The sequence below is a fragment of the Anopheles coluzzii genome, chromosome X, assembly GCF_943734685.1.
Source record: "Anopheles coluzzii chromosome X, AcolN3, whole genome shotgun sequence".
In the NCBI taxonomy this organism is placed as follows: domain Eukaryota; kingdom Metazoa; phylum Arthropoda; class Insecta; order Diptera; family Culicidae; genus Anopheles; species Anopheles coluzzii.
In genome coordinates, this window is record NC_064669.1 from 2,968,222 (window position 1) to 2,982,607 (window position 14,386).

A 14,386-nucleotide genomic window follows, 5' to 3' on the forward strand; every position below is an offset into this window, starting at 1 on the left:
ATAGATCGAAACAGTAGACGACGAGAGCGGCCTGGATTGTCAGACTCCAGCCTACAGTGATGGCGCTTGCAATGGGGGTGACCTTTTTTTTTTTGAGCCACTTACAATATCCGTTGCCTTCAACATCAAATTGTTCAACAAGTTGAGGTCAAAACTAAACAGCCCAACATTTGCTTTAATTATGTATCTGTTTACCTCGAATCATATGCGTGGAAGTAGACGAGACAAAACAATAAGATTGCATGAAATCAATTGCAAGGGGAATTAAAAAAAGTGTTCCCCAAATCAAGTAAATTCAGTGTTTTGTAGGAAAAGTCAGTTAATTATAATCGAAATCGCCCGTAAACAGAGCTAAATATTAGACTTAAACTATGTCCATTAATCTCTCCACTTAAAAAAAAACACATTTCGAAGCATTTGGAGGAATTTGTTTGAAAAGGTACGAAAACGATACGTGTTGCTGCTTTGTTGTTGTTGTTGCTGGAACGAAATGTTTTATTTGGCCAGTAAAAAAGCGTCAGCAACGGATGGCGGTGGCAGTAATTGTCTTAAGATTTGCACTACACTCGTTAACGATGGATGGATGGGAAGCTTCGCGGCACGGACGCTTAGGTTCGTCCTGTAAAAGTAAAACCGTACGTTACGATAATTGACAATGAAAAATTTGTAAAATATTTGAATTGCATTTTGCAACTATTTAACTGTTAATTTATGATTAATAGCGTCCAATTTCTCCTTAACACAAACTAAATGCTGTGTAATAGGTGTTTTACACGGATGATAAACCATCAAAAGCCGACTATTAGGCAACGGATGTTGTACATTTCTCAAAAAAAAGGAGGTACACCTAGAGCAATTTCTACCACTGTAGCTGCACAACAGTCTCGCCCGACTTCCTTTGAGGCGGGAAGAAACCAAAGTACTCGAGAGAGAGAGAGAGACAGAAGGACGGCGTGCACGGATGTCGAGTGGCGCAGCTAGGGATTTCCTAAGTGTCTGGATGGACTGGAACGGTTAAAAGATAATGTTCGCCTCCCTTGTGTCTGGTCGTTTCGACTATCTTGCGATGTGAAGTGGCTAGGCGAGTTTATGCAACCGGAAGCGGCGGGGAAAATCGCCGGGGCCTGATTTATGGAAATCGTTAGCCGAACGAGTTAACGAAACGATTAGAATGTGTGTGCATCATTAGCAAGGCGGTATAGAAATAACGAAACCGCAGCAGCAGTCGTTTCGTCGACTTCCGCCAGTTTTTTTTTTTTTGTGTAAGAGCCACTATTGCGCCAAGGTCAGCTGGTCCGCAGTTTCGTAGCCGTTAGGTTCTGATTGAGTGATTGGCTTTGGGTTGAGTAACGCCGCAGCCCAACAGCGCGATGCTCGCGCCGTGTAACGAGGTGATGCAAGCGGGCGTCTAATCTCGACCCCAGCCGCAGACATTGGGGCAACTTTACGCGTCGTCTGCACAATATCTCGTGTGTCTGTATCGATCGATTATAAAAAAAAACGCATTCGTTGGCTTTTAATGCCTCGTCACGGTCTGTTTGCTTTTTCCCCCCGACGCTGCTCAGGCTCTCTGGGTGTGCTGTGTGCTCCGATGCACTCGTCCGTCATCAAACTGAACCTTTTCATAGTCATGGAGAGGGGTGGGGAGATGCCCTTGAAGAAGTGCCGCATGCGACACGTCCCGGGCTCATGGGTGTAAAGATCCAAACCCCGTCCGCCCGAAGGCTCTGCGCGCTTTGCTAGACTTTTGATGGCAATTTGGATGGAGTTAGAGGACGCACTTAGGGGCAGAGAGCGGGAGAATTTACAAAAAGGCGCTAAAAAGGGGGAAGCACTGTAAACACGCGCAAAGAAACAAAACAGAAGCGGTGTGGCTGCGTGTGTGTGTGTGTGTGTGTTTTCAAAAGGGCATATGTCGCGTGGTTCCTCCCGTGTGCAACCAGCTCCTTCCAGAGGGGTTTGCAGCCTGTGCTGCGTTTTTCTATTTATAAAAGAGCATCTCCATCACGGTTTATGTTTATGTTTTGTCGGGCAGATTGTTTACTGAAGAAACACGAAACATGGCAAACCGTGGAGCTGTCGGAATCGTTGCTTCCTGGATTGATGCCGCTGGAATCGGGGTGGTGTTGCCGATAGCGAGACGTAGTTTGTCCGCATCGACAGGGAGCAGAAGCAAAAACATAGCACGCTACACGATACGGCGCCTGAACCTGAAGTAGGTCACTGCTCGTACGAGAGGCTTTCGAGCTGTTCCATTATTTTTAGTCACACAAACTCCCCTCGCAATGTTTCGACGAGTTCTTGTGCGTAGGGTCTATGACATTAAGTACCATTCGGCACAGTAATATAGGACTTCATTAATCTGGAATTCGATCATCCAGCAATGAATTCTGAAATTCCTGAATGATCCTCTGAAGAAGTCTCTGGCATTACGGGTCCTGTAAAGTAATGGAAGGCGCACACATATACGCAGCTGTTTCTTACCCACTATCGCCCTCATCTCCACCTCTGCTGGTCATCTGCGCACTGGCCACTCTTGACTTGGACGGGCCGTCCAGTCTGGTAAGGCTCCCGCCCAGCACGTGGTTGTTGTTGAGATCATCTTCGTCGTTCGATTCGTGCACCTCCGGCTCCGGGAAGCTGCGCGGTGGCTTCGGTGGCCCAGACCGCACCATCGGTGGCTCAGGGGCCCGCTTCTTGAGCGCCAGCGTCGGTCCGCCCAGCCGGCCAACCGGCCCGGCGAATGGCTGGCAGCTTAGGGCCGGCAGTGAGTAGGACGTCATCGGCAGCGTGGACCGGTGGAAACCATTATGTAAGCTGCGAATATGCAGCACAAAAAAAAAGGGAAAGCAGGTGTTTGCAGGTCTCTGTGGCAATGGTTTTTGGAGGGGCTCTCGCTTACCTGAAGTTACGGTCCGTACCGTGGCCGCCGTTCGCCACGGTGAGGCTGTCCAGCAGGGCCATTATCCATTCGGAGCAGCTCCGGTGATCGTCGCAGCGCTGAAAAGGGGGTTCAGACACAGCACGGGGCCACTCAGCAGATCTACTACACTAGCACACTGCTAACACCTCCAGGCTACTTACGAATGTGTACATTAGCTTCGAGTTCGTTTCGATGGTGAAGCGCGGCCCAGTGGTTGGGATGATGATCGTGCCCGGCACCAGGTTGATGATGTCCTTGAACGGGGCGAGCTTCTTCTCGTAGTCGTCCCGGGACGAGTACGACAGCAGCAGCTGGTTCTGCAGTATGAAGAACAGCTTGCGCCAGCCGCCCATTTTCTAGCAACCGCAAGCGTACAGATTGGGGATGTAAGTTGGGCTGTTTCGGGCATTCGCGACAACCGCGCGTACTACTCACGTTTCTTTTCTTCTTCAAATAGCCGCACATCTTCACCACCCCGGTCGAGGAGGATGTGGAGGTGGACGCTGTGTCGCCCACCGTCGACGGTGCGCCTCGGCCGAGCGAGCAGGAACCTTTCGCGTTTGCCGCGCCTTGTGTTGTGGCCAGCGGTTCGTCCAGCGGCGCACCCGGCCGGCCAGTGGCGGTTGAAGTTGGCGTAGGAGTTGAAGGTGGTCCAGATGTGGCGGGGTCCTCGGTGCGCTCGCTGGACGCTGGACTGCCGTTGCGGACGGCTCCCTGCAGCGGCATGGTCTCGCAGACGAACGCTGCCGGTGGTGATGGCGACGAACCCGCAACTGTTGCTACCGCTGCTGGCGTTTTCGTAGTCGTCATGAACTTCTTCATGTTCATACCGTCGGAGATTGGCGGCGTGTGGTGGTGATGGTAGTGGTTGGTAGTTGTATATTGCTGTGCTGGGCAAATTTGTCAATTGTCCGTATCAGCACCTGGAAAAAAGCAATGTAGCGATCGGCACAATGTTAGGGAGACGTACGTGACCCATCGCCAGACATTCCAAGCAGTATTGGGAGCCTAAACGGCATCTCAAAGTTCAGGAAAACAGTCGATTTGCTACAAACAACCAACGAACGAATTTGAGCAAAAAGCAAAAAAAAACCTTCCGACCGACGGCGATTAAGGAAATAGTGATGCATTACTAAATTGTTCATTATTTCATCGTTAGTTTCGCCTAACCTAACCGCTTAAAAAGCTTAAATTCTCTCTCTCTCTCTCTCTCTCTCTCTCTCTCTCTCTCTCTCTCTCTCTCTTTCTCTCACTCGGGTCCGCTATGTTTTATATGCACGATGTGTGTATGCACGGCGCGAGCAATTTAATTGGTTTTGCTTCGATGCCGTTATTCACCACTCCTACCACTGCCCTACCCGGGGCCATCCGGGGTTGGCGTGCAAGAGTATGTTTATGCAACGACCAGCGACTCCCGGACTCCCTCCGCTCCCCGTTCCGGAGGCCATCCAATAGGTAATTTTTGGGGCGCTTTCCGAAAAAATGTCCGAAAATGGAATCGCTTTTCTCAACCCTCCCCCGGCTCTTTCCGCGTCTACTTCTCGTGGTCTACTTTGCGTGTGGGGGAAAGGGGGGGGGCTTTGATTTGATTATTTTACACCCTCCCCGGCCGCAGGGAGTTTCACTTTCAGCTTTATTGAGGAGGCATTTTGGCGGCATGACGTGACGTGATGACGCCGCCGTAGAATGGCGATACTTCCCCGATCGCCCGAGAGGGAAAGTGTTGCCTGGGAGTTGGACATTGCGAAGGGAGCGGGATACACACACGCACATAAGTTACATTTCAACAATGGTTTTCGTCATCACACGAGCCGCGGGTTTGCGTTGGCACCTGTCCACGTGGAATAGCGTCCTCCAGAAGCACCCGGCAGCAGACGGCTTAATGTCTTTTGGTCTTTAGTTATGCCACCGCGTGTACGTGCCCGTGATCTTATCTAGATTAGCTCTGCCAGTCATCAGCATGCTTCTGTGCAAGCAACTACAACAACTAAAAAAAACCCGCTTGCGCCGTCGTTCATTCACCCTGGCGTACACACTGAGGCGTAGTTAGCGCTGCGTGTGTTACATCGAGGTGTGCCAGCAGAGAAGACATTGCGACAATTCAATCCAGCAACCTTTTTTTTGTTGTGCTTCATGTGTTTCAGTACACAGCAGTTGACAACCCAGAACGATCTTCACCTAGGCCGACAGCACAACAAACAAACACAAATCAAACCACCGTGGCGGCGTGGAGCCATCTTGTTCCCAACCAAAATAACATTAGTGTACCCAGCTCAGCAGCTTTCGTCGGTCTGTCCTCCTTTTTTTTAATGCATTGTCCACTTTATTCCACACGCAAACACACGCTAAACAATTGGCACTTTCTACTGGAAGTCTCTCGGCCTGCGGCCGTTAGGCACAAGCTCGTCACACAACAGAAAGGAGCAGGACGGATCACGGTGTAGTCCGCGCAACAGGCCGGGCACAGCCTTTCGTCTGCAGGTGCCAGATTTCTAGTTCTGCTTTCGTTTGCACTTCACGTTGACACCTTTCTTTTTTTTTTTTCGTCACTCCCTCATACCGATGGACGGCGTACGTTATTAAGGTATTTCAATTGCAGTGCTATGTTTATAGCGAGGGACACAGACACACACACACACACACACACACCGTCGGATGTTCAGCTTTAAGCCATAGAGCCTTTCCTTTCCTGGCCAAACTGTCCGGGGAGATAGTACAGCATGTTTGAGCATTTTAGCAAAACTAAAGTGTTTATTGTACTGTGGGACTTTATTGCTGTCGTAAACCTGTGGATGTATTATTGATTGTAATTTAATGCTATTACTTGTTCCTTTGATTGATGTGTTTAAGACCGTCGCGAATGTCGCTAGATACACGCTGTTGATTCCAACCATTTTTATATCCGTCTGTTTCTGTTCGATTGTCAGCAAGCGTTAGTGGCTGTTTGCGCAAACCATTATTTTCCATCACAATTCCAAGTGTGTTGAACAACCCGCCTGGCCAACGCTAATGTCACCTAATGATTGCTGTACCTACAATAACGTCCCTTTCAATCTGTTGGCAAAGGCCGTAGCCCACAGAATGCTGCTAAAAGCTAAACAGTTGTCGAATCACAATCGCTACATTTGTAAATCAAATTGAATTTCGATATTTATGTGAACCAACTCGTGAACGTTCTTCCTGTGGAACCTCCGGTCTCGAAAGATGTCATTTGCTAGTTGATTTATCTTTGTTGTCTCTTAATAGAAACCAAGGCTGAAGTTTACATTTTTATTGGATTGGATTTGAAACCTTGTGGATCGCTAGAATTGTTCCGCTTGAAACTCGAACATGAGACACTATTGGCACAACCAACATTTTTGTTTAACTCACCAATGAAATCGGTTGAAATCGGAACAAATCAATTATAATGTAACAGCGGGCATAACACGAATTACAATTCTTAGAAAATGTACTGAACATGGATCCTTCTTTTACTTCTTCTTCTTCTTTTTCTTCTTTTTCTTCTTCTTTGGCACAGCTACCGTTGTCGGTCAAGGCCTGCACGTACCACTAATGGGCTTGGCTTTTAGTTACTTTTGATTACCATAGCAAGATAGTCAATCCTCCAATACGTAACACGTTTCCATTCGGGGCGTGAACCCATGACGGGCATGTTATTAAATCTTTCGAGTTGATACTGACGACTGTACCACGAGACTGGTCCAAAAATAACAAGTATCTTAGCATGTTCCTTGATTAGCACAACAATTATACTTCGTTGTAGCTCTTAGACACTAATGGGCTTGTGTGATTTTATTTGCTGAACTCCTTGTCATCGGGGGAGTTCTGCTATTGGGGAGTTTTAGACCATACGGCACTAGAACCCATGACATAAATGTTGGTAGGTCACACAGCTTGACGCTCTCAATTACCATCCAGAAAGATTCTGGGTCTAATTTCTACAGATTGCTCTTCGGAGAGCAAAATGAAGATTTCAAGTGTTTTAAACCCCAATGAATCATTCTCAAGATGTAAAAAGGTAATATTAGCCCTGCCGTACCAAAGGGCTTAAATAGGCCTAGGCCGACAGAGATTATTGTACCAACTAAGAGGAAGAACCATCAAGTGTATTCAGTAGAACTTGGAGTGGTAGCGATCATTTTATCGTTCTGGACAAGATGGTTCAACTGTTCCTAATCTAATGTAGAAATGAAACATTACATAAACACAAACGTGTTTTTGGGAAGAAATTTGACATCGTCTAAGCAGGTCCTAGAAACATTAGACTGAGTATATAGAGGGATACGATCCGATGTCTAAGGTAGTGATGGGTAAAGTTGGCAAAAATCCGGAGTCGAATCCGATCCGACTCCGATAAATTCGGAATCGACTCCGGGAGGTAGGTCCGCGCTGCAATATCCGGAGTCGTTCGGAATCGTCGGAAAAGGCCCGGAGTCGTCCGGAATCACCCGGAGTCGGAGTTTTCCGGAGTCGCCCGGAGTCGTTCGGAGTCGTTCGGAGTCGTTCGGAGTCGTTCGGAGTCGCCCGAAGTCGGGGTCACCCGGAGTCGTCGGAGTCGTTCGGAGTCGTTCGGAGTCGTCCGGAGTCGTCCGGAGTCGTCCGGAGTCGTCCGGAGTCGCCCGGAGTCGCCCGGAGTCGGAGTCGTTCGGAGTCGTTCGGAGTTGTCGGAATCGTTCGGAGTCGCCCGAAGCCGGGGTCACCCGGAGTCGTCGGAGTCGTTCGGAGTCGTTCGACTCCGGACGACTCCGAACGACTCCGAACGACTCCGAACGACTCCGAACGACTCCGACTCCGGGCAGATCTACTGGTTCCATTTTGCCGGAGTCGGAATCGAACTAAAAATAGTCGGAGTCGGATTGGAATCGTGGGTGCGCTCCATAGAGCACATCACTAGTCTAAGGTAACATACTTGCTGCATATTGAATCCCAAGAATGTCTATTGAGACAGAGTTAGGAAATCGTTCTCTCATTTGCCTAGCCAATAGGACCAATAGGACCAATAGGACCAATATCTTTAATATCAGATCCAAGATATTCGACTTTAGAAACATCGAGGCAAATGTTTGAAGTACATCTTCGAGGAATAAGTTGATCAATGCTTTGAGTCGTCCTAGAGGCGTTTGATCGAGCGGCAGAGTGAAGTTGTGGTTGAAGGCTATCCAATCTTCCCAGTGTTTAGGACTTACAGCATTTCCCGCAAACATCGATCGGTCGACGTCAGCACAAAAAAAAAACACACACACACAAAAATTGCACCCAATTGTTCAGGTCCAACCAAACACACAGACGCACACAAAAAAAAAATCACTCACGCTAACGTTTTAGCTGCATGCAAATGGAATGTGATGCGAAGGCTCATCATCTCCACTTTTTCGTTGTTGCTGTTTTTTTTCGCATTTAAGCAATCAGTTCGTTAGACCATACCGTGCCCCGAACCGCGCTTTTGACGGAAAACCAGCGGGCTCACGCAGAGATCACGCAAACGAACACACATACACATTAACCCGTATTTCACCGTGCAGCGTAACACCAGTGCCCAGCAACACATACACACACCTGACCACACCTGACCTCCCTTTTTTTCTCCCTGCCGGCACACCCTCTCACCCCACACAAACAGCGCACCGTTCACCGTAAACAAAACAAAGCGTGCAGCAGCGCGCAAATGGCATCCACGGTGAATTCACAAACCGAAAAAAGACACACACACACACTGGCTGGGGTCCGACGGGCGTGAAAAGGAAAATCGGCCTTTTTTCCATTTCCCCCGTATCTCCCTCCTCATCTCTTTTTTGCACCAAACTCACCTGCACTGCACGATTTGTCTCTTTGCTGTCCCGCCAGATGAGATGCCAGGGGGACCGTCACCCCTCCAGAAGCATTTGGGGGCGCATCTGCACACAAAAACAAAAACAAAAAAAAAAACAGCCCAACTATCGCCGAGAACGTGACGCTCGTGGAATAGAGAAGATCTCGTGAAATAGATGTGTGTGCGAGCGCGCGCGCGCGCGCGTACAGCCTTAGCCGAGCCCGAGCAGCACACGCACCCACGAGCACGTGCTTGTGCGGCGAACCTACGAATCGCACTGGCACGGCACTCTGCTGCGTGGAAATCGTGGAACCGTGCGCGCCACACACGAACGCTCGCTGTACGCACACACACACACACACGCACGTAGGTTTTTCGGGGGTAGGAGGGGGTTGGTGGAAAAGTTTTTGGACGAATCGTTTTGCTTTCTCTGTTTTGCTCGGACCAGGGGAGGGCGAGGCCGCCCTGTGGAGACTGGATGCCTGACTGACACTGACTCAGTGGCCCACCGTCGGCTATGGGAGGCAGCTTTTTTGTTTGTTTGTCCCCTTTCGGACGTTTGGAGGGAGCGTCTGGCTGACTCTTCTAACCGCTGTCGGGCAGTAGAGGGAGAAGATGAGACATGCCCCACATGAATTTCCCACCAAAAGAGTCATTGAAAGCGGCTGGCCAGCAGAGTGGGTTGGGTTGGATGGGGACATTGCATTGCTCCAGTTTGAAAACGCTTCCGCGTCTATGCTTCTCCATCTACTCCAAGTGGACAGCACTCGAACTTATGGCTTATGGCTTTGAAATTGTGCAACATTTCAAGTTGTTGGAAATTTGAACATTTTGCGCAAAGCTTAAGGGCCGCCATTAAGAGCTTCCGGATGATAGTGCCTAGAAACAATTTGCCGCGGCAGCAGCCTCCGCCACCGGATGTACAGTCGGTTGCGTGTCGCTTGTTTGCTGTTACTGTTGTTGTGCTGTTCTGCTGATGTTTGCTGCTCGGGTGCTTCTAAATCCGGCGAGGGATTCTAGCGAACGGCACAGGCGGCGCTACAATCTCCGCGCTTCGGTACCATGCGCTGAACTTTGCCACTCGGCTAACCTCGCAAAGGGCTGTCGCGCAGCGTGTGTGGGAAGCCGCGTGCACGGAAGTGCAGAGCATTACAAAGCGGCGATCCAGTTGCTTCTATTACGTGCCATTCGACCTTTTTTTTGTGTACCCCTGCCAGAGTGTAATAGGTACCAGAGTTTCTCAAAACAACAAAAACATTGCTTTCTTTGTGACCAGCGTTGTCCGATAGGACGTAATATCAACCTAGGAGAAGAGAGAGATATATTCACAATGTATAAGTTCTATAATGTTAAATTGTTACAGTATTGAAGCACATTCTGTTATACTGGTTGCTACCTTGTGGAGCCCTCAAGCTCATATCTCATACAGCTTGGCCTCATTAAGTCATAGAGCCTTTCCTTTCCTGGCCAAACTGTCCGGGGAGATAGTACAGCATGTTTGAGCATTTTAGCAAAACTAAAGTGTTTATTGTACTGTGGGACTTTATTGCTGTCGTAAACCTGTGGATGTATTATTGATTGAATTTAATGCTATTACCTTTTCCTTTGATTGATGTGTTTAAGACCGTCGCGAATGTCGCTAGATACACGCTGTTGATGATTTTGAATATCCGAATGAATGATTTTTATATCCGTCTGTTTCTGTTCGATTTTCAGCAAGCGTTAGTGGCTGTTTGCGCAAACCATCATTTTCCATCACAATTTAAAGTTTGTTGAATAACCCGCTTGGTTAATGCTAATGTCACCAAATGATTGCTGTACGTAAAATAACATCCCTTTCAATCTGTTGGCAAAGGCCGTAGCCCACAGAATGCTGCTAAAAGCTAAACAGTTGTCGATCAGTTGTAAAACAAATTGAATTTCGATATTTATGTGAACCAACTCGTGAACGTTCTTCCTGTGGAACCTCCGGTCTCGAAAGATGTCATTTGCTAGTTGATTTATCTCTGTTGTCTCTTAATAGAAATCAAGGCTGAAGTTCATATTTTTAATTCATTGGATTTGAAACCTTGTAGATCGTTAGAATTGTTCCGCTTGAAACTCAATATTAGACTAAAACTAAACTCAAAATTAGTTTAATTGTTACAATATTGGAGCTCATTATGTTCTACTGGTTGTTGGCTTGTGGAATCCTCGTACAGATTGACCTCAACCATAGCTTTCTGAGGCTCTTCTATACTTAAACCCGCTCCAAAAGTACAAACTTCTTGGAGTGAGGAACAGTTTGCAGAACATATTCTTCTCTCCAAATCTATGGATCATCCGATGACACATACATCATTGATAGGATCACTTAAATACGTAGAAATACGTATATCATGAACCAATATAACCAATCCTGGCTCTGTAAATTCTCTACATGGTGTGCTAACGGTTTAGTCCTGTGTCCTGAAAAATGTTCCGTCTTGTCTTTCTTCCGATCTTCTACTCATGCTATGCTAGTATAACTCATGCTTATAGTGTCTGTGATGCCCCTATTCCCCGTGCGTCCTTGTCTAAGGATCTTGACGTCTTCTTTGACCCGAGTCTTTCTTTCAAGGAGCACACGGACTATGTCATCAACAAGGCCAACAAAAGTCTTGGTTATATTTGTCGCATGTCCACTGAAATTCGTGATCCCTTTTGTCTTAAGTCCCTTTATTGTTGTTGGGTCCGTTCCGTACTGGAATATGCCTGTGTCATCTGGTCTCCTGTCCAACTATCTCTGCTCCAAAGGATTGAGAGGATCCAGAGACGTTTTACAAGGATCGTATTTCGTAGGTCGCTGGGTCATCACTCTATTCCGCTTCCTTCGTATGACGATAGATGCACTCTATTAGGCCTTGCCAAGTTGGAGCACCGCTTCTCGGTCGCTCAGGCTTCTTTCGTCGCTGGCATATTGCTCAATACGATTGATACCCCTTCACTTCTGTCGCGCTTACATTTGTATGCACCTTGTCGCACCTTACGTTATCGTTTTCGTCTCCAGTTACCTATATGTCGTACACGTTTTGCTCGCAATGAGCCTTTTGTAAGAGCTATGTCGTCTTTTAATAGTACTTCTGATCTGTTCGATTTCAACATATCCTATCCTGTCTACCGATCCCGTCTTCGCTCCTTTTCCGTACCATAAACTCCTTCCAACTCCTTCGTGAATAATTGTATACTATAGTCAGTAAGCACTATTGCTGTAACCCAACGTGGCCGAGCAATTAATAAAATAAAAATAAATAAATAAATAAATAAATATGATTAAAGCCGTGGAAGCTTTCACATGGGTAGAGTTGGAAAAATTGTAGTATTTGGCCTGGAGATTGAAGCACAAGCTACCGCAATGTCCGGAGATGGATTGATCAGGGGAATTATATCTACTATGGGCTACAAAAACTCCTGAACTCCTGAAGGACTTCCTACAAAATGTGAGCTATGTCACGTAATGTGACAATACGCATTGAATTCTCCGTAATCATTCGAATAGAGGATGCAAAAGCTTGTGCAGTTTTGAAGTGCTTCGGTTGCACGGGTTTCCCATGCTAGCCCAGTAAAATGCCAGAGGATGTTTGCTAGCAAACAAATTCGACTTAGAGTTCGTGTGATCAGCATCAGGGGTAGCAGGAACTGTTGAGAAGCTTGTGCCGACCACAGCCACGAGTAACGACTGACTGATACTACTTTCAAATTACGTTTCGAAATACTCTAGCTTGGATTTGATTTGAGGCTTGCAAGCTTCTATTGCCATTAACGGAAATCAGAGCTTCCGTTAATTCACGATGCATTAGTCCAGATACACTAAAATCCTGATGTTACTGAGGTTTGAACATTCAAAACAACAGTACAGACGATTGACGCAACCATAGAAGACATCTAATTCCATGTAGGTATTATAATTTACGGGCAAAGTATAACTTCAATAGCAAAAATACACGAAATATAATACATCCTAGATGCATCTTCCTTATTACCAATCACCTAAAATGATAAATATATGTGTTCTATGTAAATGCAGAGCAACACGCAAGTAACACCAATCCTCCGTATAAGACGTTACTGGAAAAAACTCCCAGTGCTGTTCTTCCCATGGAAGTAATTCCAGCTCCAAAAACCCGAGGACATTCTTATTCTGTGCGACCTCGGTGGATGTCTACCGTTAAGAAAGAGAGAATGCAAAACATGCCACCCGCAAGATGAGGGGGATAAGCAGTGAACAAGGTGCATCCAACCATCATCGTGATCGACCCGGCATTTAGACATCCCAGTACCTCTCTCTCTCTCTCTCTCTCTCTCACTCACACACACGCAGACACATACACTGTGGAAGGGTAAGGTACTAGAGCACACGGCTCCAAGAAGATGCATTCCTGCAACATGCATGTCACAGTGGCGCCTTCTCGCTGCAGCGCGCTTGCACATTCATTCGCTGCATTGCTTTGCGCTCGCCGTCAAGGTAAGGTTTGCAGCAGCGGGCCCAGCGTCAAGCGTGTGCGACATCGCCGCGGACTTCATTTCTATTTAGGGCAGTGGTGCGGCTTGGTGGAGCGAACCGTGCCGTGTTCCATTCCGATCGCACCTTTCGGGTGACATTTGTAATCTCGCTATGGCATGGAAATGGAAATGCAGAGATTCGGAGCAGATTAGCTACCTGTGCGGGAGGCGGCCCAACGGGCCCAAAAGTGAGACATTATCGCGATGGATTAGAGTGAAGCGATTGATTGAATCGGTTGTTATTCGGGACACATTGGCTGGGCCGAGCCGCATGGAGGCGAGGAGGATCCACTGTGTCTTCTGTGGCCTAATATGTCTGTTGTGAAGTACAGTGGCAACAATAAATATCTGACTAAGGATACAGTCATTAGCGCAAAAGGTTGCGGCTACATCAGCAGTATACATTTGAAATACCATTTCATTCAATTATGTTAAACATTATCCTAATTGCTCAATATGATATTGAGTGTCTTCATTCTTTTGTGTTTTGCAATGTTTTCCCTTGCGTCTTTACGCGCATTTCAGACAATTTTAAGTATTTTGTCTAGTTTGTTAGTTTTTTGGAAATAGTTGGTATTCAATTTTCAAGTCATTCTAAGCTTAGATATCTTCTTGTACAGATATCATAAACCGACACAAATATCACATTGTAAAGCATTATTGAAATACCAAAAAACATACTTCGTGATCGCTAGTTTGGACATCTTTTTCCTTTTAGACATTCATGACAAACAAATAAGCAATTTTGATGTCTCCTTTTTTAAATTTCTCTGTACTCTATAACACCTATCTGATCTGATCTGATATCTCTAAAACAAACCGATTCTGACCTTAGTATGTGACATGAAATCTATTCAAATGTTCACTTCCGAATCATTTGCGAATACCACTTATTAAGTGCCCACTTTTACGAAACAATTCAGTAGACATCTTCTCCCACCAAGTAGCGTCTCCAAATCGTCACGAGCCACTGTCGCGATGTTGATGGTGATGTTTAGGCAGGAGATCTTGCCCCGTTCTTGGTTTAATTGAAACGACACGATCCATCCACACAACCCGGCCAGCGAGAAGATCAGCCCGGCCGATTCGATCAGGCAGATGAAATGTCAAAGGGCCTCTTGCCAGACAGA

At 46.9% G+C, this 14,386-nt stretch overlaps 1 protein-coding gene across 2 annotated transcripts in view; it reads right to left on the reverse strand.

Moving 5' to 3' along the window:
* Positions 1–9,025, reverse strand: part of LOC120958885 (uncharacterized) — a 12,327-nt gene extending 3,302 nt beyond the window's left edge. The window contains exons 1-5 of one of the 2 annotated variants that reach the window (XM_040381956.2): positions 8,734–9,025; positions 3,359–3,846; positions 3,085–3,279; positions 2,903–3,000; positions 2,485–2,817 (exon numbers count right to left, since the gene is read on the reverse strand). In XM_040381956.2, coding sequence (XP_040237890.2) covers positions 2,485–2,817; positions 2,903–3,000; positions 3,085–3,279; positions 3,359–3,751 — 1,019 coding nt within the window. In that variant the 5' untranslated portion in view covers positions 3,752–3,846; positions 8,734–9,025. Of the gene's footprint in view, positions 1–2,484; positions 2,818–2,902; positions 3,001–3,084; positions 3,280–3,358; positions 3,847–5,191; positions 5,445–8,733 lie in introns of those variants that run through there. The other variant, XM_040381962.2, reaches the window with a different exon arrangement.
* Between the last annotated feature and the right edge of the window lie 5,361 nt (positions 9,026–14,386).